We start from the raw sequence: 27164 nt of genomic DNA, 5'->3' as shown, positions 1-27164 counted from the left end.
GGGATCACGTAGATGGATTGGAACCTTTCAACAGCAGACTTCTGGGTGCAGTTGACAGTGACCTCAGCAAGCGGAAGCTGGATGACTGCCAAGCACTTCTATAGAAGTTGACACTGCGAGACGGGCCATGAAAATGGGCCTCTTTGGTCAGACCTCGGGAATGATCCGGGTTTGAAACAGATTTGATGAGCAAAGGAAATGGACAGGAGTCAATGGCAAGGCTAAAGACATTACCGACAGTAAGGGACAGTATGCTTGATCCCGAACCAGACAGTGCCAAGGCGTTTAGTGAGCAACCGGGAGGAAACAGAAGAGCAGCAGGGGGAGAGAGATGCTCCAGAGCCTTTGACACAATCCATCAAGTTTGCACAGATGGTAGAAGTAGATGGGAGGCATCGAGGGACTTCTCAGAGGTGGGGACAAGTCTAAGAATGTGAGCGCATCACAGGCAGCAAAGGTGAACCGACAAGGGCACAAATGATGGATCCTAGAGTTCTTCATCCACGAGAGGCGGTTTCCCCAGGGTGCTGCCGGCAAGCGGACAGGCAGGATGGGATTCGACCGTTTCCAAAGCGGAAGCTGAGCCTTTCCTGGCTTGGTCGGTGGCTGTCTGCTGAGACCTCAGAGCTTCCCTCCTTTTTGCAAACAAGAAGAAAAAGATTTTTCTTGCTCTTTTTGTCGTTTTCTCCTTTTTATTTCCCTTTCTTCTTCCCTCCCTTCTTATGATGTGAGGGAGCAACAGGAGTTAGTGTGTGTGAAAATCATTATATTTGTTTTAAAATTTCTTCTGTTAGTTTTCACCATCGTTAACACAAAGCACGACGTAAAACTTTACTTCTTAAAAGATTTTTAATTGCCAATTTAATCGCGAAGCATTACGTCTGCAGCAAAAGTACTGTTAAGATAAAAACCAAAACACAGGAAATAAAATGCGGTCAGGAACCCAGCCTGTGAGGCCCGTTCCCATCAGACGCGCCCAGAACCTCACACACCGAGCAAGAGGTGCTGGGAGGCGGCGCCGAGCCCGCGCGGGCTTCGGGCGGAACCTCGCCGTGGGCGATGGGCTCGGAGGTCCAGCCTGGACCCCGGGGCACGCGGACCCGGCTCGGGCCCCGCGGTGGGGCCGGCTTTCTCGGCGTGCGCTGGGCCGGCCGCCCTCCAGGCGCGCCCCACGTGGTCATCCACCGGCCCGCCGAGGTCAGAGTCCGCGCCCGCTGGCCATCCGGAGGTCCCTAACTCTCCAAGGCGACACGCAGTCACTGCGCCCATCCCCCCTGCCTCCAAGGTCGCAGCGCCAAGTGGCCCGCGGCTCGGGTGCCTCGGGCGCTGGGCAGGCGGAGCCCGCCCCTCGGGGACCTGCGCCCGACTCGTGCCTCGCCTCTCCGCCGGGCCGAGCGGGAAGCGCCGGGAGGGGGCCGCCAGCCAGCTCCGCCTTCTCGGCGCTCGCCGCACGCCCAGCACCGGGCGACGCCCTGACCACGTCCGCCCGCGGCGCTCGGGAGGCCGAGGAGGCTGCGCACTGCCGGCCCAAGGCCCGGGAGCGCGTGGCGCCGGGGCGGGGGGCGCGGCCGGGGGAGCGGCCGGCGCGGCGGCGGCGGCGCGTGGGTCCCCGCGGCGCGCGCCCAGGCCCCGCCCCGAGCGCGGCCGCCCTGCGCACATGCGCCGCGGGCCCCGGAAGCGGCGGGCGCGGCGGCGCAGCGGGGCCGACATGGCTTCGGCGGGCGGCGGCGACGGCGAGGCCGCCGCGCCCGAGGCCGAGCGCCCGCACCCGCGGCCCTTCCTGATCGGCGTGAGCGGCGGCACCGCGAGCGGGAAGGTGAGCGGGCCGCGGGGAGGGGCGGGCGGCGGCGGCGCGGGTCCCCGGCCCCGCCTCCCGCTGGCCCGGCCGCGGGACCCTGCCCTCCGCCCGCCGCGCCACCTGTTGCTGGCCTGCGGAAGCCCCCTGCGGGCAGAGCCGCCCGCCGTGCCAGCGCGGGGTGCTGTTTTTGTGTCCCCAGTCCACCGTGTGCGAGAAGATCATGGAGCTGCTTGGACAGAACGAAGTGGACCACCGGCAGCGCAAGCTGGTCATCCTGAGCCAGGACCGGTTCTATAAGGTCCTGACCGCAGAGCAGAAGGCCAAGGCCTTGAAGGGACAGTACAATTTCGACCACCCAGGTACATCCAGAGAACTTGCCTGGGGAGGCTGTGGATGAGCCGGGCACGCGCGGCCAGTTGCAGATGCCCAAAGCGGGGTCGGAGAAGTTACCCACATGGCTGGCAGAGAGGGCCTGCAGGTCAAGTCAGAAGGATCTGAGCAGCTCTCTGGGCCTGGGCTCCCTGCAGGAGTTTGCTTGGAGCCGATCAGGAAACCAGCGGCAGGAGGGGCCTTCAGGACCACTGCTCAGTCCAGTTGAAATCCACTTGCCTTCCTTCCCCCACCTTGCTGCTGGTGGGGCCTTTTGCACACCCCACTGTCCAGGTTGGCCTTTCTGTTCCCCACCTGCCAAGGGACAGAGTCCTCAGGGAGGCCAGTTGTGGGAAGCAGTGCATGATCTAGGTCCCAGGCTCTGCAGCCCCCTCTCCTGATTTGGGAGAGGCCTGGCTGCCTGTCATGGTCAGCCTTTCACAGGGACACCTGGGAAGAAGGCCTGCCCAGCAGCATTCTGACTGATTATTCCTGGCCAGAGAGGGGAGTGGAGACCTGACGTCCTGGTTCCTCAGAGCTGGCCAGTGTGTTCCAGCTTTCTGGTGGGACAAACTTGGGCTGTGCACTGCCCGAGGGTCGTCCAGGCACCTTCGTCCTGTGCGGTCTGTAGGACTGCAGAGGACCCTGTCACTACGAAGGTGTAGGGGCAGCTCCTAGTCTGAACGTCCTGTAGGGTCCTCAGTAGCCCTGGCACCTTCCTGTCTGTGGCGAGAGGGCAGCTGGGTTTTCTCACCTTTGCTTCCTCTCTGCAGATGCTTTTGATAATGATTTGATGCACAGAACTCTGAAACGCATCGTAGAGGGCAAAACTGTTGAGGTCCCAACCTACGATTTTGTGACACACTCAAGGTAAGCAGGTGGTTCCCGGGAAGTCCAAGGAGAGGGCTGGTTAGGGTGTCTCCTCTGGGTTCCTACACAGACTGCCCCATGGCGGGCCCTGCCACAGTTGTGGACCATCCCATACATCTCTTCTCCACCCCAGAGTCTTCCGTGGGATTAGGGTTGACTGTCCAGCACAGCCTATTGCTTCCTCTCCGCCTGGTAGGTTGCCAGAGACCACTGTGGTCTATCCTGCTGACGTGGTTCTGTTTGAGGGCATCTTGGTGTTCTACAGCCAGGAGATCCGGGACATGTTCCACCTGCGCCTCTTCGTGGACACAGACTCTGATGTCAGACTTTCTCGGAGAGGTAGTGCATTGTGGGTCCGTGTGCCCGGCCGGGGCTGGCTGGAGTCCTGAGGGAGGCCTCACCATGGCGCCTTGCTCCTGTCTCTGCAGTTCTCCGGGACGTGCACCGCGGGAGGGACCTGGAGCAGATCCTGACCCAGTACACCACCTTTGTCAAACCTGCCTTCGAGGAGTTCTGCCTGCCGGTACCACGCTTCATCTATTCGAAAACCTGTTCTCACACCTGAGTCCCTGTTCCCACCTGATAACACCAGCATCTCGGGGCACCCCAGGTCGACCCCTGCTCTCACACAGTCCTGGGGAGGAGTAATCCTCCTGAGAATCTCTTGTGTCTTGCAGACAAAGAAGTATGCTGACGTCATCATCCCTCGAGGGGTTGACAACATGGGTAAGCAACCCCCATGCCTGTCCCCACTCCCAGAGCCACCACCTGGGGTCTGCTGCCTCCTGCCTTGGCTTGTGAGGACTCCCAAGTGCACGAGGCCCACAGTGTTTACCCTGAGGCACAGGTTCAGCACGGACAGGGCAGGGCTTTAACCAGGCTCTCCGCAGCAAATGGAGCTGCTGTGTTTTAATGTCTTGCATCCTGTCCTGCAGTTTCTGTCTGCTAAGATGTGTAGCTGTTTGTGAGGACCTGGCCAGTGGCCTTCTGTCCAGGCTGAGTGCAGCTGCCCGGGGTGGGTGGCCCCATGCCCGCAGCCCTGTGCAGGCCTGTGGCACAGCAAAGCAGAGCTGAGTGCCCATGCCTCTCGCCGCAGTTGCCATCAATCTGATTGTGCAGCACATCCAGGACATCCTGAATGGCGACCTCTGCAAGCGGCACCGCGGGGGAGCCAATGGGCGGAGCCACAAGAGGACCTTCCCTGAGCCAGGAGACCACCCCAGGGTTCTGGCCTCTGGCAGACGGTCACACCTGGAGTCCAGCAGCAGACCCCACTGAGAGCCATCATGTGCTGTCCCAGCCTGCTGGCAGGGCTCCCCACAGTCCATGTTCAGGGACTGGCATGGAGCACCTCCTGCCCCTGGAGGGCCCAGGCTGCCTGTGCTCTTGCGGGGAAGCTCACTTTGTAGGTAGACAGGGCATCTGTGTCTCACTGCTTCCTCTCACTTAGAGAGGTCTAACCAACGTCTCTGTGGCTCACTGAAGTGCCCCCGCTGGGCGGTGAGTCCGTGTGCCTCCGGGAGGAAAGCCAGTCTGCTCAGAAACCCGAGGAAGCAGACTGGGCACATGGGCTCGGTGCACTTGACCAATAAGAATTTCCCAGGAGGGCCCGGTTCACACGCACATCACTGAAACAAGCTTTAAGACGTGTTATTCATCCTGATGTTTTCTCTTCCATCCTGTTCCATAAACCAAGGCTGGCTGTGCCCTAGAAACCTCCTTTCCTGACCTCCACACAGCTGTAGTCCAGTGTGGTGTGCTGGTCTCGGGAGCCTCAGAGGCGTTTCCCTCCCTTTGGCCTGGGCCTCAGTGGCAGAGAAGAGGCAGGAACCCTGGCATCGGCCAGCGTCTGTGTAACCAGCATCACAGAGGGCGGGGGTCCAGACCCAGGTGCCTGCATGGCCCCTGCATGTTGGGGCAGAAGGCAGCAGGCTGTTGGGTCAGCTCTGACTGCAACCGTGTCAGCATGTAGGCCCACAGGGCCAGGTGCCCCCACCTCACCAGGGACCCCTGAGCCTAAGGTGATGTCTAGATGGGCTGTGTACAGGGCAGTGGCCTCCAGCCCCAGCACGTGCCAGCCGGCAGACGTTCAGGTAGCTTCCTCAGACCCGGCCAGAGCTCAGGGCCTCACAAATGGCCCTGTCATCCAAGTTCGTCTTCCCTCCCATGTGACCACCCTTTCTGGAAAAAAGTGTCCTTTGCCATTGCCACAAGCTAGGCACAGGTCATTTCCTGCTGAGCACAACTTGTTCTACCAGCCATGACATTCCTTGCCGTATGCAGTGGCAGGGCTGATTTCTGTTGAGTCTTAACAGTGTGTTGAGCTTGTGTCCCCTTGGAGGGAGACTCAATAAATAACACCACACACAGGTACCAGTTTGTCTCTTTATTTCTATTGAAGAAGGCAGCATATCGTGGGCAGAGACGCCTGGAGGACCCAACCTCCACTGCTGCCTCAGCAGAATCTCACAGAAGTGTTTCTAAAAAGCAACCTGAGGAGTCAGTCTTAACAGCATTCACTGGAGGCCTCAAAAAGATGTTCACACCAACAGATGTCTGTCCAGGGCGACCCTGCAGGGCCTTGTTGAGGACAGGGCTGGCCTGCTTGGATGAGTGAGCCCATCACATCAAATGCCAAGCCCATGCCATGAGGGCCTGTCAGGCAGGTCCTGGCTTACATGTCACCGGCCTGCTTGCCAGTGGCTCCTGTGCTGGCCATTGAAACTCATGGGTGGGAGGGTGTGGAGGGAACAAGTTCTTCAGAGAAAAATAAAACCACTCCAAATGAGGTGCTCTTCAGAGGCCTGCTTCAAGAATGAAACCACAATCAGGCTCCGGGCCAGACTGCAGGCCGAGAGCCCTCTGCTTGTGGAAGAGGAGCGCGCCGCGGGAGCCTCCCTACCAGCCCGACGGCTCTCCTGCTGGGTCTGCTAGTGTTTCCGGATCAGGATGTCCCAGCTATCTTTCCAGCGAAGGGCCTGGAGCTCACTGGGTGAGAGTGGCCTGTCCCCATAGGTCAGTGGGCGCAGCATGTTCGACACGTGGCATGCGGTGGAAAACCAGGCTATGACCAGGGCGCTAAGGAGGCTTCTCTGCAGCTGGGACCTGTGGGCAGGAGTGCAAAGTGCCCTGAGGACCCCTGGTTGCTGCTCCAGCAACCCTGCCTGGCCATCCTCTTGGAATCCATAGTCACCTGCCAAGGCCTGTGAATTTTTTCCCCCCTGGGTCCTGGGGACTGAACCCTGAGTCACTCTACCACTGAACTACTTCCCCAGAGCCTTTTTACTTCCTGAGACAGGGCCTGGGACTGGCCATCCTCCTTGGTAGCTGTGACTACAGATGTGGCCACTGTGCCCACATGGCTGTGCCCCTCCGGGCCCAGGTTGCTCTAAGAGCAGTCTCCGTGACCCCAGCCCTACTGCCGTGAGCAGCACCCCCATACCTGCACAGGTGATCACTGACATGCTGCAGGACCATCGGGAGCAGAAGGATCTGGAAGGTGAGTGCGGGCAGGTAGTGGTAGAGGAAGAGCGTCTTCTCCATCAGGAAGAAGGGCAGGTAGTTCAGTGCCCAGCCACCGATACACAGGGCCCCAGCTAAGGCCCAGTGCTGCCAGGCATCTGCAGGAGGGCACGACAGGGTTCGTGTGCATGAGCTGGTGCTTACATCACAGGCATCCGACCTCAGTGTCCCACGTCCCTCCCAGAACCTTCCCACTCTCAGGAGGAAGAATGCACCGTAGCTTCCTCCCTGGACCCGACCACCCCTATGGATGCCCTGGTCCACGGGAGGCCGGGCCCAGCGTGTCAGACCCCGCCAGCTGTGGCAGATCTGATCCAGTGTGGGGTGGGCCTGCTCTCATCGGGACGTCACCAGGTCAGTGCTCTTCTGGGATTTACGGAGGTGGGGCTGCACGTGTCCACCAGCCAAGTGACATGGAAAGTCAACAGAGAGAAGGGTCCAGGCACCCCAAGATGAACAGAGACACAGCAGGGCAAGGGTGCTATGCAGCTCCCAGCAGTCTCTGGGACTGGGGTCAGGCACTGGGGACACCCACCCCACACTGGTGGTTTTCCTTTTCTGTTTCAATATGGTTTCAAGTGCAGTCCTGTCAGCTGGACACGCCTGTCGGCTGCTCTCTTTCCCCAGCCACCTTTGGTACATGCAGCCAACCTGTACAAAGGCCTGAGAGCACTACTATGACTGCTTCCTGCCGGAGAAGCCAGGAACGCCACCAGGGAACCCAGCTGCCACTAGCTAGGTATTCTCCTTCCTGAGGAAACGGGCCTTAGGGCATAGGTTCCTGGTGCAGCGGGGCTGTCACTTAAGCAGCGCGGACTCTCATCACCAGAGGGAAGAGGCGGAGAAGTGCCTGCACTGACCCTCGGGGAGGTCACTGACGTTCCTTCGCCGTCTAAGCAGGTGCCAGAAAAAGAGCAGGGTGTAGGCCGCCGTGGCGAGGCTGGCAGAGGCCCAGATCACGACGTTTCCGAGCAGGTGGATCTGAGCCTGAAAGCACACAGGAGTCCCCCTCGGCCACCTGCGCCCGCGCAGAGGGCAACAGCCTCGCTGAAGAAGGTTGAGCGCTAATCTTTACTCTAGCAAAGAGTGAAAAAGCAGAGGCGACCAGGCGGGGCACACCTGTAATCCCAGCTAAGTTGGAGGGAGGGTTCAAGGCCAGCCTCAACCACTTCTGGAGACCCCTGTTTCAAAATAAAGGGCTGGGGATGTGGCTTAATGGTAGAATGCTAGCTGACAGGCAAGCCCTAGGTTCAACCCACAGTATCACAAAGACCAAACACGTCACGCAGGTGCGTTCTGGTATCCTCCAGCCCCGCCACTAACCTGGACATACCTGTTCTCAATGAGAACCTTTCTAGGAAAATGCTAGCATTCTTGATTTTGTAAACTAAACCTGAAAACTAGGAGTAAATGAGATTTTTCCTCTTTTGGGGCAGGGGTCTTGCTGGGGAGTGACCCCAGAGCCTCGTGCATGCCAAGCATGTCTACTGAAGTTCAACCTACCCCTGAGAATTCTTTTCTTTTTGAGACAGGGCACCAATAAGTTGCTGAGGCTGGCCTCAAACTTGTGACCCTGCTGCCTGTCTCCTGAGTAGCTGGGATTACAGTTGTGGACCTGGTTTGAAGTTTCTTTTTTCTTTTTTGGTACTGGGGATTTAACCCAGGGTGCTTTACCACTGAGCCACATCTCTCTAGCCCTTTTTAAATTCTTTACTTTGAGATGGGGGTCTTGCTGAGTTGTTAGGACCTTGCTAATTGCCAAGACTGGACTCAAACTTGTGATCCTCCTGCCCCAACCTCCCAAATCACTGGGATTACAGATGTGTGCCACAGTACCCAGCAAGATTCATTTTTCTTCCGTGGGGTGGGGGTGCATACCAGAGATTGAACTCAGGGGCAGTTGACTACTGAGCCACATCCCCAGCCCTACTTTGTATTTTATTTAGAGATGGGGTCTCACTGAGTTGCTTAGGGTCTTGCTGTTGAGGCTGGCTTTGAACTCATGATCCTCCTCAACCTCCCGACCTGCTAGGATGACAGGCATGTGCACGGCGCCTGGCTAAGATTCGCTTTTTAGTGAGAAAGCTATTCACGGAATGGTAGTTCCTGCTCCCACACAGACACTGGGTGAGCCCTGGGACCTGGTCCTGGCACTTCCACTTCCCAAGGTCTGCTCTCTCTCCTCCAACTGAGGAGGGAGCGTCTAGCACCTGCCCACTCAGCGAGTGTTCCCTGAGCACTGACTGCAGCTGCAGCTGACACAGCAAAGCGAAGACAAGACGCACATGAACGGCCCAGTGAGCCCAGCCGCCCGGTGCTGCGCAGATCACACCTCACCAACCACTTCTGCCGGGAAAAAGCAACAGCAACAAAGCTGGGGCTCTCCTGACAGCGGGTTTGAGGCCTTACTCTCGGAATCTCATAGAGTGCTGGCCCACGCTGCCCAGCATCCTGAGGAAACCAAGTCCTAGACTGCTGCTAGAACAGGCTTTGCAGAAATCCAGGACTCTGCAGGACACACTGGCTGCTCTTAATGCTAAAGGGAACTTCCACAGGAAGGGACAAAGCTCCTTCAGCGGCCACAGGCGCTTCTTACGCTGGTCTTGGGGTGCAGCCAGTAGGCGATGCTGGTGTCCAGGGTGACCCACTGCAGCGGCGTGGAGCTGTACCTGTGCTCGGAGTCCTCAGTCCTCAGGGTCAGCATCCTCCACTGCAACAGAGCAGAGACCTGAGCTTCCGGGACGGGCAGGCTCTCTGGTTCACACAGGTTCTGCCAAAGGTGTTGGCAAATGGCTGCCCCTTGCCTGTGAACTGTCCCATCTCAAGTTCATTTGGATCGTGCAACAGAGGCAGCAGGACAGGCAAAACGAATGCTCTGGTCAGGGGTCCTGAAACCTAACCCGGCACTTCCTCTGTGACTAAGAGTCTGGACTTGACCACGAGGCTCACTTTGGTGCAGACCCTCTGATTTGAGGGCCTCTGCTAGTTGAAAGTGGCCCCTTTGGACCTGATGGGCGACCTCAGGATGCTGTGGCAAGGTTGTAATGTCACTAAGGCTGGACCTCCTTGTTCCTGACTGCAAGGGCAGGGACACCGGGTAACAGTGCCCCACATCACTCAGACTGGGGAGGACTCCTGGGAAACACTCCTTCTGCCGGTGAGTCTGAGGTTCCAGGTCCAAGACAGATGCTGGGAACTTCAGAGCTCAGCACACACAGCAGAAGCCAGCTCCCTCCCGCCACCTGTCACCTGCAGTTCCGAGAATCTGGCCATGAAGCTGAGGTTCCTGCTGATGTCAACCTCAGTAGGGGAGTGCAGTTCCAGCTCCCTCTCCCTTTGCTCCTGGCCTGCCAGAACACAAGAACACCAAAGACGGGAGCAGAGGAGGGCAGCTGAAGCAGAAGCCGTCAGCTTGGCAAAAAGCTTGTCTCCCTGCATTTCCAACCACTCACGTGATACTTCATCGCGCGTCGTTCTGGAGTTTGCCCACCACACCCAACTTCCCCACCCACTGGGGCCTTTCTCCACTCAGAATGCTCTGCTTGTGGGGGGTGCGCTAGCTCCTCCGTGGTCCCTTGGGGAAATGCCCTGTGTTGTCCTTGAAGCAGGTCAAAGGGCTAGGACTGGCAATTGAGGTGGGGAGTGTTTAGCTCCTGCAAACCCACAATTCTGTCTGTGTCTTCCTCAGGTGCTGAGCACTGGAGACGGCAGGAGGTGGCAGGAGGAGGCAGGAGGTGGCAGGAGGTGGCAGGAGGTGGCAGGAGGTGGCAGGAGGTGGCAGGAGGAGGCAGGAGGTGGCAGGAGGAGGCAGGAGGTGGCAGGAGGAGGCAGGAGGTGGCAGGAGGAGGCAGGAGGAGGCAGGAGGACTCACTTTTGCCATACCGGTGCTCCTCCACATTCCACACCATGCTCCCGTGGTGACCCCGTGACAGCTTCTCCCCTACAATCTCTAGCTGTCGAAACCCCCAGTCAGGGAGGTGTGCCCCGCTCAGCTGGAAGAACCAAACAAGATAAAGGGGCCTGGAAGGCAGGTCCCTGGCAGCCCACCCAGCCACTCTGTTGCAGATGTCCCCTAGGTCTGCACAGTAGGATTCTTTCCTGAGCAGTTATAAAATCCTCCCTTCCTCGGTGTAAAACCAATACACAAACAGCGCAGTGACTGAGGTGCTGTTGCTGCAGAAGTTCAGGGAACAGGCTGTGGGAGTCAAGGTGTCCATAGCCACGCCAAGCAGCGGCCCCCTTACCTTCAGCACGGCAGACGTGTTCACATGCACGAAGCGCACCTCCGACAAGATGGTCTTCCAGACGTCTCTGTCTGACTCTCTGTTCACAATGTCCTGCAAAAACAGACTTGTCAGGCTGTGGGTGTGGCCCAGAGGTACAGTACTTGCTGAGTATGCACAAGAGCCTGCATTCAATCCCCAGCACTGCAAAAAACCCAACACCAAAAATGGATCTTGTCAATTATTCCTTTTTTTTTTCAAACTTTCCTTAAATGCAAAAATGAAGACCTCTTCTCGAAAATAGACCATGTGTTATGCCACAAAGCAGCCCTTAGGAAATGCAAAAAAATAGAGATACTGCCTTGTGTTCTATCAGATCATAATGGACTGAGTGGAAATCAATGACAACATAAAAAAGGGAAATTACTCCAACACTTGGAAGACTAAATAATATGCTATTGAATGAAACATGGATAACAAAAAACATCAGGAAGGAGATTAAAATATTCTTAGAGGTCAATGAGAACGATGATACAACATATCAAAATCTCTGGGACACTATGAAAGCGGTAGTAAGAGGAAAATTCATTGCATGGAGCGCATTCCAGAAAAGAATGAAAAGTCAACAACTAAATGACCTAACATTACAGCTCAAAGCCCTAGAAAAAGAACAGAATAACAGCAAAAGCAGTAGAAGACAGGAAATAATTAAAATCAGAGCTGAAATCAATGAAATTGAAACAAAAGAAACTATTCAAAAAATTGACAAAACAAAAAGTTGGTTCTTTGAGAAAGCAAACAAAATAGATAAACCCTTAGCCACACTAACAAAGAGAAGGAGAGAAAAGACTCAAATTATTAAAATACATGATGCAAAAGGAAATATCACAACAGACACCACTGAGATACAGAACATAATGAGAAGCTACTTTGAAAATCTGTATTCCAACAAAATAGAAACTACCGAAGACATTGACAAATTTCTAGAGACAAATGCTCCTCCCAAACTGAACCAGGAGGACATACACAATTTAAACAGATCAATATCAAGCAATGAAATAGAAGAAGCCATTAAAAATCTACCATCCAAGAAAAGTCCAGGACCAGACGGATTCTCAGCCGAGTTCTACAAGACCTTCAAAGAAGAACTCATTCCAATACTTCTCAAAGTATTCCAGGAAATAGAAAAGGAGGGTACCCTACCGAACTCATTCTATGTAGCTAATATCACCCTCATACCCAAACCATACCAGGCAAAGACACATCAAGGAAAGAAAATTTTAGACCAATATCCTTGACGAATATAGATGCAAAGATCCTTAACAAAATAGTGGCAAACCGTATCCAAAAACATATTAAGAAAATTGTGCACCACAATCAGGTGGGGTTCATTCCTGGAATGCAAGGATGGTTCAACATTTGTAAATCAATAAATGTAATCCATCATGTCAATAGACTTAAGGATAAGAATCATATGGTTATTTCAATTGATGCAGAAAAAGCGTCTGACAAAATACAACACCCTTTCATGCTCAAAACACTAGAAAAAATAGGGATAGTAGGAACATAACTGATCACTGTAAGGGCTATTTATGCTAAGCCCATGGCCAACATCATCCTTAATGGAGAAAAACTGAAACCATTCCCTTTAAAAACGGGAACAAGACAGGGATGTCCTCTTTCACCACTTCTATTCTACATTGTCCTCGAAACTCTAGCCAGAGCAATTAGGCAGACTAAAGAAATTAAAGGGATACGAATAGGAAAAGAGGAACTTAAGCCGCCACTATTTGCGGATGACATGATTCTCTATTTAGAGGATCCAAAAAACTCCTCCAGAAAACTTCTAGACCTCATCAATGAATTCAGCAAAATAGCAGGCTATAAAATCAACACGCATAAATTTAAAGCATTTTTATACGCAAGCGACGAAACAGCTGAAAGGGAAATGAGGAAAACATCTCCATTTGCAATAGCCTCAAAAAAAATAAAATACTTGGGCATCAATCTAACCAAAGAGGTAAAAGATCTCTACACAATGAAAACTACAAAACATTGAAGAAAGAAATTAAGGAAGAACTTAGAAGATGGAAAGATCTCCCATGTTCTTGGATAGGCAGAATTAATATTGTCAAAATGGCCATACTACCAAAAGTGCTATACAAATTCAATGCAATTCCAATTAAAATCCCAATGACTGTAACTTACAGAAATAGAGCAAGCAATCATGAAATTCATCTGGAAGAATAAGAAACCCAGAATAGCTAAAGCAATCCTTAGCAGGAAGAATCAAACAGAGGTTATTGCAATACCAGAACTTCAACTATACTACAAAGCAATAGTAACAAAAACAGCATGGTATTGGCACCAAAATAGACATGTAGATCAATGGTACAGAATAGAGGACACGGACACAAACCCAAATAAATACAATTTTCTAATACTAGACAAAGGTGCCAAAAATATGCAATGGAGAAAAGATAGCCTCTTCAACAAATGGTGCTGGGAAAACTGGAAATCCGTATGCAACAGAATGAAACTAAACCCCTATTTCTCACCCTGCACAAAACTCAACTCACAATGGATCAAGGACCATGAAATCAGACCAGAGACCCTGCATCTTATAGAAGAAAAAGTAGGTCCAAATCTTCACCTTGTTGGCTTAGGATCAGACTTCCTTAACAGGACTCCCATGGCACAAGAAATAAAAGCAAGAATCAATAACTGGGATAGATTCAAACTAAATAGCTTTCTCTCAGCAAAGGAAACTATCAGCAATGCAAAGAGAGAGCCTACAGAGTGGGAGAAAATCTTTGCCACTCATACTTCAGATAGAGCACTAATTTCCAGAATATATAAAGAACTCAGAAAACTCTACACCAAGAATACAAATAACCCAATCAACAAATGGGCTAAGGATATGAACAGACACTTCACAGAAGATCTACAAGCAATCAACAAACATATGAAAAAATGTTCACCATCTTTAGTAATAAGAGAAATGCAAATGAAAACTACACTAAGATTCCATCTCACCCCAATTAGAATGGCAATCATCAAGAACACAAGCAACAATAGGTGTTGGAGAGGATGTGGGGAAAAAGGTACATGCATACATTGCTGGTGGGACTGCAAATTAGTGCAACCACTCTGGAAAGCAGTGTGGAGATTCCTTAGAACACTTGGAATGGACCTACCATTTGACCCAGCTATCCCACTCCTCGGCCTATACCCAAAGGACTTAAAATCAGCATACTACAGAGATACAGCCACATCAATGTTCATAGCTGCTCAATTCACAATAGCCAGACTGTGGAACCAACCTAGATGCCCTTCAGTTGATGAATGGATAAAGAAACTGTGGTATATATATATAATGGAATACTACTCAGCTATAAAGAATAATAAAATTATGGCATTTGCAGGCAAATGGATGAAATTGGAGAATATCATGCTAAGTGAGATAAGCCAATCTCAAAAATCCAAAAGGTGAATGATCTCACTGATAAGCGGATGATGACACGTAATGGGGGATGGGAGGGGAGCAAGAATGGAGGAAGGAGGGACTCTATAGAGGGAAAAGAGGAGTGGGAGGGGTGGGGGGGAGGAAAAAATAACAATGAATCAAACATCATTACTCTATGTAAATGTATGAATATGCAAATGGTATGCTGTTACTCCATGTACAAACAGAAACAACATGTATCCCATTTGTTTACAATAAAAATAAACTTAAAAAAAAAATGAAGACCTGTCACCAAGTAATGAAATTAACATGGCTCTGAGCCAAGGGGAAATGCCCCCAAGCAAAGGAGCTGTGATGGGCTTGACCTGGATGTCGCCATGGACACACTGATCCATGCCGCACACTGGTCCAGCCCAGGGGAAGGCACACCGTCCCCTGCCAACGGCTACGCAAGGCAGGATTCCCACAGAGACTTAAAAGCCTGATGAGTTTCCCTGCCTGTCTACAATGCATGGTCACCCGGAGGGTGGAGGAGAGCAGAGGCCAGAAGGCAGACATTTCTCAGTCTCTATCCAGTGAATACGAAGTCGGCCCAAGTGAAGCTTAGGTGGTCCCTGAGGGAGGGATTCCTCATTCTGGGTCACAAATAAGCAAACACCTGAAGAGCACTGTGTGCTGTCACAGCCTGACACAGTGGGGCCTCCCGAGGACGCTGTTTTTATTGGTAAGATTCAGGGAACCCAAAAGCTGAACGGGAGCAAATGCCCTGGAGGTCTGGCTGGCCACTCTGAGGCCAGACAGCGGCCCCTGAGGCACGCTCCCCCTTCCATGTCCTGTCAACTGCAGCTGACATGTGGGTATAGGGTGCTGAAGGTGCCACCAGGAGGCGGGAGGAGGAGAGGGATCGGCGATGGAGCCCTTAGCAGCAGAGGGCAGAGAGGGAGGTACAGAGCCAGGGAACAGGTAGGACCCTGAGTGGGACTTGCACTGGGAGAGGTCCCATCATGGGTGCCCACCCAGAGGAGGTGGAGGAACAGGGCACAACACAAGCACGTGCGGCACAGGGAAGGCAGAAGCAGCCAGCAGCACTGGCGAAGCACGCAGCCAGCCTCTGCAGACCTGGCACTGCTGAGGGAGCCACCAGGGACTGTGTCAACTGGTGTGTGGTCACCCTACTGAGAACCAAAGGGGGTTGCGGGCACTACTGGGAGCTGAAGAGCAAGCTGGACTCAGGGTGGGATGACAGGACTGAGCTGTGCTTAGCATCCAGGTCCCTGGACTCAGGGCAAGGGGCCCAGCAGCCAGCGTGCCCACACATGGCCCTTTCCTGGGAGAGATGTACGGGGGTCGGGGAGAGACACCTGCAGGCCCACTGATGGCTGAGTCGCTCCCCAGGGGGCATGAGAAGCGGGCCTGTCAGGCTGAGGGGTGGCCAGAGCTCTGGTTCCTTGTGAGGGCCAGTTGTGATGGTGAACAGCGGCAGAGCGGAGGCCTCATGAGCAGGCAGCCCTGCCTGGGCAGACCCAAAGCGCCCGCCGCTTCCAGAAAATGCCTTCTCGGGGCTTGAGGCCCTCCACAGAGGAGCAGGGACCTCCTCCCAGTGAAAGCATCCATGACTTTCTCTGTGAATAAATCCACAGTTCTGAATCAGAATAACTTGAAATGGCAGCGGGGCATTCGGAGTAGGAAACGCGCCAGGTTCTCTCTGGCTTACGACCATCCAGGCTAGCATGGCGCTCCACGTGGACTCACCAGCCTCCAGAGGTTCTGGGCGGGCATGGAGATGTTGTAGTCAATGTAGCAGGAGACCTCCTGCGCGTGGGGACTCAGGGGAGCTGCAACATCATGCCTGGAAAGCCAAAGCAGACAGAGCCACTGGAGAGAATCCTCAAAGCTACTTCTTCCTTAAGGGAAAAAGCCACTTTTCAGAGTGAAGGCAGCTGGCTAAAGGACAACCTGGTTTTCCACTTGTGGCTACTGCTGGAGAACATGTCCCTGAGGTTGGCCATGAGATGCTGAAAAGGCCCCCACAGTAGCGCACTTTCCAGGGGGCCACACAGATGGACTTCTCAGGGTGGTTATGACATAACTGGGTAGTGTCTCCACCCCACTTTTTGGACCAGGGACCATGTCTCAGAGGAAGGAACGGCTATTGCAGGGCTGGCTTCTTGTGTCTGAGAGCCCGAGCTGACAGCACTGTCACGCAGATCTCAGGAGCAGTGCTGCCGGCCAGTACCCAGCTGACCAGGGCCAAGCAGGACAGTGTGGGGACAGCAGGCCCCCGCAAGGCCAGCTGCACAGCCAGGAGCACCCTGTGATCCCTGTCACCCCTGTGCCAGTCCTACTAGGCGCTGCAGACCCAGCAGCAGCAGATGACGCCCTCAGCCTGATGCGTGTCAGGACACAGGGGCCTCAACCAGGGCAGGAAGCGGGTGACAGGGAGTCGCCAGAGGGCTGCAGGCAGAGGAGCGATGCCAGAGCGCTGCACCTTCTCAACGGCCTGGGCCCGGGCCGCGGGGGCCAGGTGAGCCCGGAGGTCAAGAGGGCTGGGCTGGGGCGTGAGGGCTGGGCTGGGGCATGGGTGAGGGAGAAGGGACAGGAAGAACCAAGGATGACACCTGATAGGAACCAGGCTCTGCAGGGGTAGCCAAGCCAGAGCTGGGTCCCCATGAGCACCCGGTGCAGCCAAGTGAGATGTGGGTGTTCACAGGAGAAGCTGGAGGCGAGGCTGGACCTGGGGGTCAGGGATGCTGGACGAGGTGAGACAACCCAAGAAGCTGGGAAGGTGCAGAGGGTGTGAGGGTGAGGACCAGCCGAGTTGGCAGTTATGACCCAGGAGGAGGCGGTAGGGAGAAGATGGAGGAGGAGCGGCCACTGTACAGAAGGCAGGTCAACAAGGGGACTCCTCCTGGCTGGGTTTGCACCCACAGGGAGTCTGTCTGGAATTCATTTAAACATGCACTGCTCTACAGAGGAGCAGCCCAACGTGTCCTGTGCAGAAAGCACTTTCACATTCCAAAGGTGGCCCTGACTGCATCCCACCTTCTGGAACATGCTGGGCCTTCCACCCCACCTGCACCAGTGCTTCCTTTAAAGCCCTCCCCTCGGCTGCATCCTCAGGCCCCCTGCTAACCCCTCAGGCACATGCAAGTGCTGGGCAGCAGTCATGTCCTGCTGGACAGAAGCAGCAGAGGACACCCAAAGCAGCGAGACAGCCGGGGGAGCAGGCAGGCACTCACGTGTTGAGGAGGCGGGCAGTCATGCCATGGACCAGCTGCACCACGTCCCCGTGCCGCACAGGTCTCAGAGGGCTGTTCACCACCAGCTGGTGCCTGGGGAAGATGTGCTGTCAGGATGGTGCCCGCTCTGTGCCCCTAAACCAGCAGCTCACCGGGAGGTGCCACAGCTCCAGAGTGCCACCAACTGGCAGTCGCCCACTCACGCACGCCTCACAGAGGGGACTGTGTGGAACCAAGGCACAAAGTTCCACTTAACCTCTTTCTAAAGCTTGCGGTCACTTTCCAAATGGCCACAGGGGATTGTCTGCCACTGTCACACTTGTCTGCAAATGCTACAGTGATAGAAGCATGGTGGCTGCCAACCATGCTTGGCTGCTTTTCTAACAGCAAGGATCTTCTGTCTATAACCATCACTAAGAGCTAGAAACCCCAGACACTGGGCCACACGCCGACATGTGGCTGGACAGGCCAGATGGTGGCCAGCTGCCCTCACATCACTGCACTGAACAAAACTGATAAGGAGCAAATGAACGTGCAGATTGAATCAGCAGCTGCACACGATAGACACAGGAAGCAGTGGGGACGGTGATAGGAGGAGGGTGCAGAGGCTGGACAGGGTGACCAGGAAGCCTCCCAAGGACCCGGCCTTCACACTCCTGATAAGTAGGACTGGCCAGGCAGAGGCCTTTGCCCTGCTCTGGACACAGAGGTGGCTGAGAGCTGAGCTTGTGGGCAAGGCTGGAGGCTGAGGCTGGGGCAGGGGCACCTCATGCAGAGGCTGAATTCTAGGGGCATGGGATCTGAGGGAGGTATTGAGCAGGAGTGTCCTGATAATGAGGACCCCTGGGGCAGCAGATGCTGGAGTGGGTGTTATGGTTTGGATGAGGTGTCCCCCCAAAGCTCACATGTGACACAACACAAGAAGGTTCAGAGGAGAAATGACTGGGTTGCGAGAGCCTTAACCCAATCAGTGAATTAATCCCCTGATGTATTAACTGAGTGGTAACTGTAGGTGGGTAAGGTGTGGCTGGAGGAGGTGGGTTGCCAGGGTGTGCCTTTGGGGTATACATTTGTATCTGGCAAGTGGAGTCTCTCTGCTTCTTGATCATCATGTGAGCTGCTTCCCTCTGCCAGTCTTCCGCCATGACGTTACCTCACCTCCGGCCCTGAGGAGCGGAGCCTGCTGTCTGTAGACCAAGACCTCTGAAACTGTGAGTCCCTGATAAACTTTTCCTCCTTTACAATTTTTCTTGTTAGTCTTTTAGTCAGAGCAGGGAGAAAGTTGACTGAAATAGCGGAGTACACATGAATAGGAATCACTGACCACCTGTGGAGGGGGCAGGCAGTGCGGACAGGAAGGTGGTAAAGACAGGACCTGGAAGGTCTTGAGATCTCATGTGCAGGCAGAGTCCACAGCCTGGGCAAGGGGATGAGCAGAGGGAGACCTACCTTGGAGGCCTGAGCAAGGTGATACTGTTATCAAGAGAGGAAGGTGCTATTTTTTTTTTCCGGTATTGAGGATTGCACCCAGCAACACTTAACTACTGAGCCAAGTCCTCAGTCATTTTAATATTTTTTATTTTGAGACAGGGTTTTGCTAATTGGCTTAGGGCCTTTCTAAGTTGCTGAAGCCGGTCTTGAACTTGCGATCCTCCTGCCTCAGCCTCCTGAGTCCTGGGATTACAGGTATGTGCCCCAACACCTGGCAAGATCCTATTTTTCTGAGGGGAATGGTAGTGGTGGTGGAGGGCACTGGAAGAGGGGAGTTTGGGGCATGCCTGCGACACTTCTAAGAGGAGGCCCTGAATGGGCAATTCCAGGCTCCCAGGCTGGATAAAGGGTGCTGAGTGGGGGGACCCAGTAGAGAAGGGGCCCAGAGCAGAGCCCAAGGACCTGGTCCAGCCAGGCCTGCTGAGCTCTGCTGTGGAGTGCCAGGACTGCACTCACCTCCCAGGATCCTTCACAATCCACCAGTTGTTGACATCCTTAAAGGGGTAACAGGTCACCTGTTGCTGGTGGGAGCTGCCCCGGCCATTGTCATATCTGGGTGAGAGAGTCAACAGAGTGGTCAGCCAAGGACCCATGCCAGTTCTCCCACGGAGGTGTGTGGGGAAACGCAGATGGAGGACACGCAGAGAGAGGCACTTGTGTCAGCGCTGTGAGGAGGGCACACGAGGAGCCGTGCGCTGCACTAGCCCCCAGCACTAGGCTCACACACGCCACAGCACCTCGGGAGTGGGGCCCAGCACAGGGCCTCTGTGCTTGGAGAGGGACAGCTGCTCACGTGGGCGGAGCTGGGAGAACAGTCTATGGTCTTCGCTTTCCTTACATCATGGGGTAGGTGTTCTGGTGGGAATGGAGCCAGCAGGGCAAGGGTTTGCCAAAGACACTCCTCAGGGTGACTTGGGAACCAAAGGCCACCTCCAGTGGCTGGCCTTGGGTGATGCGGGCCAGCCCTCCCTAGACAAATGGAAAGGATTGAAGGTAAGCATGGGCGCGAGACCCCAAACCAGCCTTCCTGATAGGGTAGTGGGAACTGGCCCGATATCTAATTGGTCAGGACAGCTCGTGCAGTGGTGTCCTGTCCCTTCTGAATCCTGATCAAAGTGAATCAGGCGCTCGGCTAGGCCTTACGCTTGCATTTGGTTCTCAAGAGTCCATGGGGATACCAGCAGTTGTGTCAGCTCATGAGGACGCCTCGGGGGTACAGCCCTGCCCAGCACCCCAAGGTCCTGCATTCACTCCTCAGTACCACAAGGGAGAGGGAAAGGGAGTGGGGGTGGGGGTGGGGGTGGGGGAGGGAGAGGGAGAGGGAGAGGGAGAGGGAGAGGGAGAGGGAGAGGGAGAGGGAGAGGGAGAGGGAGAGGGAGAGGGAGAGGGAGAGGGAGAGGGAGAGGGAGAGGGAGAGGGAGAGGGAGAGGGAGAGGGAGAGGGAGAGGGAGAGGGAGAGGGAGAGGGAGAGGGAGAGGGAGAGGGAGAGGGAGAGGGAGAGGGAGAGGGAGAGGGAGAGGGAGAGGGAGAGGGAGAGGGAGAGGGAGAAACCCAGAGCAGGTCGAGGCTGCAATCCAACCCATCTCACCTCACTCAGTCCACCCGCAGGCTGAGTATCTCTCATGCAAAATGCTTCCAACGGGAGTTTGGGGGCTCTGGATTTTTTTTGCACTTTGGAATATCTGTACAGACCTTAGCAGGTGATCATCCCTAATCTGAATGTCTGAAATCAGAAATGCTCCAAAATCTGAAATTGTTTAAGCACTCATGCTGGCACTTGAAAAGTTGGGGATTTTGCAGCACTTTGGATTTCAAAATTTTTGGAGTGGGGACACTCAACTTATAATGTATTTGCAGTTAATATAAATGAACACCAAACTGAATGCCATCCTGTAAGGCTCTTCGAAATGCCCAATGTCTCTGGGACTTTAAGACGTTTTCAAGCCAGTCACATGGAGAACTAAAGAGAGTCAGCCCCTCGTTTACTAACGTAGCATTACTGCATTTGGGATTCCTTTACCGCCATGGCTGCCACATTCTTGACTAACTTTCCTATAATACTCACTTGACAATGTTTACACAGCCCCTTACCTCCAAGCTGGCTTGGAAGGCACTAGACATGATTTGGTCATGGGGCCCAGAGCGGTAGAGCAGCATCAAGTGGACATAGAAGAGGAGCAAGTACAGGATGACAGGGACACCCACCAAGGCCACGGCTCTGGCAAGCAAGTGAGAGAACACACGGCCCTGCCGGAAGATGCAAGAGGAGGTCAGTTCCTGCTCCATGGCAAGGCCTGTCCATGTATAGACTCTGGGCTTAGAAGCGCAGCCCTCCCCGACAGGGGCCCTCGTCAGCTGAGAGGAGAGGCTGCCTGGCATGTCTGCGTCTGAAGCTGTGAGCATTCAGGTCTGTGCACTCGACGCTCCCTGGACAGTCCTCTCAGCCCACACAGGCTGGCCTAATGCTGCGCTGACATCAGCACTTACATTTGACAAAGTCTGGTCTCCAATCAGGTGCCAGGCATGGAAGGCTGCGACACCAAGCACGAGCAAGTACGTGAAAACACCCATGTATTTGATGCTGAAAAGACAAGACTAAATGAGGTCATGACGTGACATGAAAACACAGGAGGGAGAACCCCACCAAGACGTAGAGCCAACTCACCCGACTGCACAGGAACAAGCAACCCCAGTCAGCGTCAGCCAGGACCACCAGTGCAGAGAGAAAGGGCTGGGTGAGGAAGCAGGACAGGGTAGGTCACGCACCGCAGAACAGAGGCCGGAGGAGGCACGCGTTCCTCCAAGAAGTCGCTGGGTTGGCTGGTCATATCAGATACCATAAAAAGAATCCCCATCTCCCCCAGTTTCAGTCCCAGAAGAATTTTTTTTTAGTTTTGTTTTTTTTGTTTTTTTGGTCAAGAACAAATTTTTCAGCAAGTTAAAGAAAAAGGAGGACGTATTTGTGAAGTCATGAGCCAACAGCCAACCCCCCAAAATATTAGATGACTGAAAGGTACTCAAAATAAAAGGTCTTAGAAACCACCCAGAATCTTTTTTTCTGATAGATTAGGGAGGATAGGCCCCACTTTCCATACCTGTGTTTTTGGGAGTTGAAGAACTTCAGGTAGGACAACACAGCCAAGAGATTAAAAAATATCAACAATGACTCCAAAAGCATGAGTCTGGACTGAGTGATCAGGGCGTTCTCTGTTACAGACACGAAAAGCACGTGAGTCTTAGGGTAGCACGCACACACAGGAAGACTAGCACATTCACACAGCAGACTGACGGCCTCCTCTGCTCCTCAGAGGGATCTGGCTCCACAGGGCCAGTCCCCAGGTATCCTCAGGTACAGACACTCACATCCCTTATAAAGAAAGGCACTGTGCTTGCACGTAACCCACATACATCCTCCTGTGTACTAGAAATCATCTCTAGATTACATACGACACCTGAAACAATGTAAATAACATGTAAATTCTTGCTCTACTGTCGTGTTTAGAAAAAAAAATCTATACATTTCTGGTACAGGTGTAATTTAAAAAAAATTGATTTCTGATTCATAGTTGATTGAATCTGCAGATGCAGAACACTATGATACAGAGGCTGGTTGGACTTAACTAAGACAATACAACCTGCCACAGTGCCCCAAAACCTGAAGGTGGGAAGTTCAGAAGTGGGGTGGCTAGCAGGGGACATGCCCCAGTGCCACAAGGGCAGATAGGAATAAGAGTCTGAATCACATCTACTGACACCTTGTGAGTAGGCAAGTCACTAACTTCTCTGAGCCTTTTGCTTATTTGCAGAACACCAGCTTTGTAAAGCTGCTGTGAACATAAAAACATTATGTAGGCACAGGATATGAGACAGAGTCTTCACCCACGCTGAGTGTCTCTCTTTGTTTTCTAGTCTAACCTTTCATCTGATTTAATTCCATCTGTTCATAGGTTCAGCTGAAAGAGGATACACCAGCTCATGAGTCCATCTTAACTGCCCAAAGCCTGGGAGGTGGGAGAGGGGGACCATCAGTTAGTGACAACCAGATGAAGACGCAGGTGCCTTGGAGCAGTGTCTGGTCGGCCTCCCTTTATACAGCCACACCTCCACTACTGACAAGGTCTGATCACACTGTCCCAGCACTCCCAGCGCCCAGGGACTTACAGCTCAAAACTGATGAGCTGGGTGTGCTTCCTAGCGGGGCACGCCCAGGGAATCCGAGAGCTCCCCTGGTCTCACGCTGAGGTGTCAGCAACGCCAGCACTTGGCTCTTCCCTACGTGGCACCAAGAGTGGGCAGGGGCCTGGGGATTACCTATGAGCACCAACAGGGCAGCTCCCGTGGCAGCAGAGTGAGAAAAGTGGAGCTCTGACACAATCTGGTAGGCCATGGGGACAGAGAGTGCCCCTGCAAGTGCTGGCAGCAGGCGCAAGGACCACACGGGCACGTTGCTACTGTACTCTGGAAGGCAATCAGAGGGGCTGAGAGCCACGGGCACGCACCATCCGCACGTACTGCAGGTCAGACTCTAAGACTCAAGTTCATGAAATGGGGTGACATCAGCAACTGAGTGTGCAAACTGCGGGTGGAGACTTCGAAACTAGATTTGAATTTTTGTCTTGTTGTTTAGAGACAGGGTTTTGTTATGTTACCCAGGCTGGCCTTGACTTACTGGCCTCAACCAATCCTCCTGCCTTGGCATCCCAAGTAGCGGGGAACACAGGTGCCATGCCTGGGCCCAGTTGCTCTGAAATGAGCCTCATGCAGTCTAGGAAGCAGTTCTCACAAAGCACCAATGAATACTAAAGATTCTGAAGTCAATGTTCATTTATATGTACCCCATCTATTTCCAAAAATATTGTGGCAATCTACAAAAGTTACATGTAAGAAAGATAACTGCAATAAAATGCCACAGGATACATGTACCAAAAACCAGGGATAAATTAATTACTGTAACTAAACTAATTTTTACCAGACTTTTCAAAAGGTTTTTACCTGTATGCAAATAATTAATATGCTGAACTCAGATGAGTAAGTGGCAATTGTTAATCCCCATCAAAACCATTATCTCTCCTTTCTATTATGTGCACATTAAGAAGCAAACTTAAGGTTTTTTTATATTTTGTTTTTTTTTACCTGCTCCAATTCTGTTCCACAAAAAGTTACCATCAAATCCTCCTAAGTAACCTAGAACAGAAAATTAATTTCTGGAGTACTGTGGAAGGCAATAAAGAAACAAGGTAAGTAAACAAAAGACAGTTTCAGCCCTCAAGAAATTTCACTGATAGTTTTATTGAGGGCCCACAAGGTAATGGCTACTATTGAATCCTACCTCCCAATGCCAGCAGCATGTGGCCAAATGGAGGTCCACTGTCATCCAAAAAGAAGATCCGTTTCATGTAAAAAGAGATGTACTGCCCATAATATACTTCATCAAAACTGAAAGCAAACAAACACATTGTATTCAACTAGAAGTCTGAATTGTAAACAAGAGAAGTGCAGATGAACTTCTGTGTGCTTCCAATGACTTTAGGTAAGTGATGAGCAATGTCTGTTGCCCAACTGTACCCTGACCCCAACTACTAAGACACATACACAGCCTCATCCACCCACAGGGAAGAGAGTGGAAAATTCACCAACATCAGATGGCACTCAGATGCTTGCCACACACAGAGTCCAGCCCCTCTAGTTTCCGACATAGGTGTGTACTGCTAGTCAACCTACTGAAAAGACCTCACAGGCCCAAGGAGAATCCCACCTCAGCTCTCCTAGCCACCAGCACCTGCTATGGCTGTGACTTGGAATCAGATCTGTAGACTCAACGCAACAGCTGCAGGAGTGAAAGGAAAATATATAGGAACCAACTGCAACAAAATATTGCCATTCAATTGGGAGAAACTTATGATACCAAGGAAATGCTGTCAATTTCTTAGGTGTGATAACGATCATAGTTATGTGATTTTTTTTAAAGAATCCTCATCTTCCACCCCTCCCCACAAAATAATTTTCTTCTTTTAAAGATATATACTGAATTTATGAAACATGTCTAGGATTTGATGCAAACCAACCCACTGCAGGGAGGGAGCTGGCTACGAGCTGATGATAGCTGAACTGGGTAATGAATATACCAGTGGAGGCCATTACACTGTTCTCCCTACTTTCATATATATTTGACGTTTTCCATAATAAAGTCAGAAAAGAACATGTGTTAATAAGCAGTCCTTCAATAACAAAAGCAACCACTTCCCATTATGATCAAAAGCAGGGTCTGAAAGCCCTAAACAACAAAGACTCACTTCCAAATCCATCAGTCCTCTGCCCTCCAATTTTAAAATAGAAAATCTACAGCTGGTTACCATATTTCTCTCCACTGCAACCATTTAATAGGCTGTTTTTCCTGCTGCATACCTATGGAGCAAGACCTAAAAGGTGTACTCTACAGGGGACCAACTGTTCTGGGGACAAAATGGTCTCATTCTTACTGCCCAAAACATCCATCACCAAGAAGTCCGGGAATTTTGCTATGCCATTTAAGTCCACTTTGAAAGGCGCTTCCTTGGGCTGGGGGTGCAGCAAGTGGGAGGTCTTCCCTAGCCTGTATAAATGACGATTCCTCCTGGACACCGCCTCCCACGGAGCCGTCTGGCTTACACCACAGCGCGTGGGTAGGAGAGCTGCCACAGTCGGCTCAGAAGTCCCACTCCAGTCAGGGCCACGACGTTCAAGTTGATGTCAGCAGTCACCACGATAGGGCGCTTCAAAACTCCCAACATGGTGTAGGAGAGAAGCGTGGAGGACGCCTGGGAAAAGAAGGGAAGAGCTGCCATCCAGGGGAGACGGGCTGGAGAGGGGCTGCAACGCCCAGCCTGGCTCCCAGAGGCAGCGGGGCTGGGAGAAAGGCACCGGGAGGCTTCGGGGCATCCCCGTGGGAGGAAAGGGCTGCGGAGGGCAGCGCACCTGGGCGGGCTGCACTCTGGAAAGGCCCGGGAATTCCGCTCCAACAGCCCGCTTCACAGACGCCTGCTGGGCGCGAGGCCGCTGCGGAGGGTGCGGCCCCTCCGTCCTCCCGTGACTGGCAGCTCCGGGCGCCCAGGGCCTGCCTTCCCTGCCTCGAGCAGCCCTCCTCTCCCGAGGCCGCGTCGCTCTGGGGCACCCGGCCGGGCAGCCGCCTCCTCCCAGGCTCCGCGGCCCCGGCGCTCCTCTCCCCGCGAGGCTGCGCGGCCCTGCGCCGCCAGGACCCGGACGCCCCCGGCCCCGGCCGGTCCCGCACGGACCGACCCCCCCCGAGTTCCGGCTGGGCTCGAGTCCCCAAACGTACTAGGGTTTCTCGGAGCCCGGCAGGGCGCTCCCCGCGCCGTGTCACGCCTCGGAACCTCCTAGGAGGCGGACCGTTTGGGACTCGGCCGCTGGGAGCTCCACGCGATCCACCGATCGGCATTCGCCTCGCCGAGACTGCGGGGCCGGGCGGGCAGCGGCGCGCGTGCGCACTGGGCAGGGCAGCGGCGCGCGTGCGCAGTCGGCGCGCACGCCGGGCGCCGAGGTCCTCCCGTGCAGGTTGTGCTACTCCCGGCTCCGGCGCTCCAGGATTCCTGTGTGGTGTAAGCGCTCGCGTGTCTGCCCCGCGCCCCGCCCCGGTGCCAGGGATTGAGCCTGTTGCTGAGGCTGGCTTTGAACTCGGATCCTCCTGCCTCAGCGCCCCCGAGCCACCGGCTGCCTCGCCGCGGTTGCAGGCCTGCGCTGGGCGGGCGCTCGCCGGGTGCTGCTGGCTTCCTGGCTCCAGCTGCGCTGCTTTGCCGGTAGGAGTGCCCGCGAGGGTCGGCCGCGCGTGGGGGGAGGTCCCGGCCCTTGCGGGGACGTGGGGGCCACCTGCCGCCGCACCGGGCGTGGCCCGGAGGAAGAGGTGTCGCTTGCTGGCGGGCGGTTGTTTTCTTACCTGGCCGTAGGCACCTGTGCTGGATGCCAGCGACTTCGAATCTTCACTGCCCTCCGAGGTAGGAACCCTTACGATCCGTTTAAAAGTATGTCCCTGGTGCTGGGGTTTGAACCCATTGGCACTCTACCACTGAAGCGACGTCCCCAGAGCCCCTTTGTTTTTTGAGTCTGGGTCTAAGTTGCCCAGACTGGCCTTCAGCTTTTGATCCTCCTGCCGCAGCCTCTCAGTGTTGGCCGGGAGTACAGGCGTGCACCAC

At 53.9% G+C, this 27164-nt stretch overlaps 2 protein-coding genes across 6 annotated transcripts; one reads left to right on the top strand and one right to left on the bottom strand.

The window, feature by feature from the left end:
* The first annotated feature begins 1616 nt into the window (after positions 1-1616).
* UCK1 (uridine-cytidine kinase 1) lies at positions 1617-5779 on the top strand. 2 transcript variants are annotated; one of them, XM_079111777.1, is made up of 7 exons: positions 1617-1816; positions 1998-2157; positions 2941-3037; positions 3234-3376; positions 3466-3560; positions 3715-3763; positions 4157-5779. In XM_079111777.1, the coding sequence occupies exons 1-7, from the start codon at positions 1658-1660 to the stop codon at positions 4240-4242; spliced, it is 789 nt and encodes a 262-aa protein (XP_078967903.1). In that variant the 5' UTR covers positions 1617-1657; the 3' UTR covers positions 4243-5779. The 2 variants fall into 2 exon arrangements, with proteins under 2 accessions (XP_078967903.1, XP_078967902.1); XM_079111776.1 differs by having other exon boundaries at positions 1635-1816; positions 4134-5779.
* A 102-nt stretch (positions 5780-5881) lies between these two features.
* POMT1 (protein O-mannosyltransferase 1) lies at positions 5882-26450 on the bottom strand. Of its 4 annotated transcripts, none has more exons than XM_079111709.1 (20): positions 26294-26450; positions 25627-25775; positions 24308-24414; positions 24112-24162; positions 23290-23436; positions 22074-22185; positions 21644-21709; positions 21466-21559; positions 21070-21225; positions 19817-19947; positions 19435-19530; positions 17488-17580; positions 16001-16097; positions 10804-10896; positions 10431-10551; positions 9809-9906; positions 9156-9269; positions 7420-7546; positions 6480-6657; positions 5882-6142 (listed from the first exon to the last, which is right to left on the bottom strand). In XM_079111709.1, exons 1-20 carry the CDS (start codon positions 26411-26413, stop codon positions 5968-5970), a joined length of 2325 nt encoding a protein of 774 aa, XP_078967835.1. In that variant the 5' UTR covers positions 26414-26450; the 3' UTR covers positions 5882-5967. The 4 variants fall into 4 exon arrangements, with proteins under 4 accessions (XP_078967835.1, XP_078967836.1, XP_078967838.1 ...); XM_079111710.1 differs by lacking the exon at positions 26294-26450 and adding an exon at positions 25933-26067; XM_079111712.1 differs by lacking the exons at positions 25627-25775; positions 26294-26450 and adding an exon at positions 25458-25476.
* Positions 26451-27164: the final 714 nt, after the last annotated feature.

This window comes from Sciurus vulgaris, assembly GCF_902686455.1.
Source record: "Sciurus vulgaris genome assembly, chromosome: 15".
In the NCBI taxonomy this organism is placed as follows: domain Eukaryota; kingdom Metazoa; phylum Chordata; class Mammalia; order Rodentia; family Sciuridae; genus Sciurus; species Sciurus vulgaris.
The sequence above is the reverse complement of the archived record's forward strand: the minus strand, read 5'-3'. Positions and strand labels throughout refer to the sequence as shown.

What these genes read in the sequence shown, in the direction of transcription:
- UCK1 (XM_079111776.1), top strand. Translation starts at nt 1,658, where the DNA reads ATGCGCCGCGGGCCCCGGAAGCGGCGGGCGCGGCGGCGCAGCGGGGCC. An exon ending in GCGGCACCGCGAGCGGGAAG is followed by an intron (nt 1,817 to 1,997) that starts GTGAGCGGGCCG and finishes TTGTGTCCCCAG; the next exon opens with TCCACCGTGTGCGAGAAGAT. An exon ending in GTACAATTTCGACCACCCAG is followed by an intron (nt 2,158 to 2,940) that starts GTACATCCAGAG and finishes TCCTCTCTGCAG; the next exon opens with ATGCTTTTGATAATGATTTG.
- POMT1 (XM_079111709.1), bottom strand. Translation starts at nt 26,413, where the DNA reads ATGCCGATCGGTGGATCGCGTGGAGCTCCCAGCGGCCGAGTCCCAAAC. An exon ending in ACACGTCTGCCGTGCTGAAG is followed by an intron (nt 10,552 to 10,803) that starts GTAAGGGGGCCG and finishes TGGTTCTTCCAG; the next exon opens with CTGAGCGGGGCACACCTCCC. An exon ending in GTCAGTGATCACCTGTGCAG is followed by an intron (nt 6,143 to 6,479) that starts GTATGGGGGTGC and finishes TCCTGCCCACAG; the next exon opens with GTCCCAGCTGCAGAGAAGCC.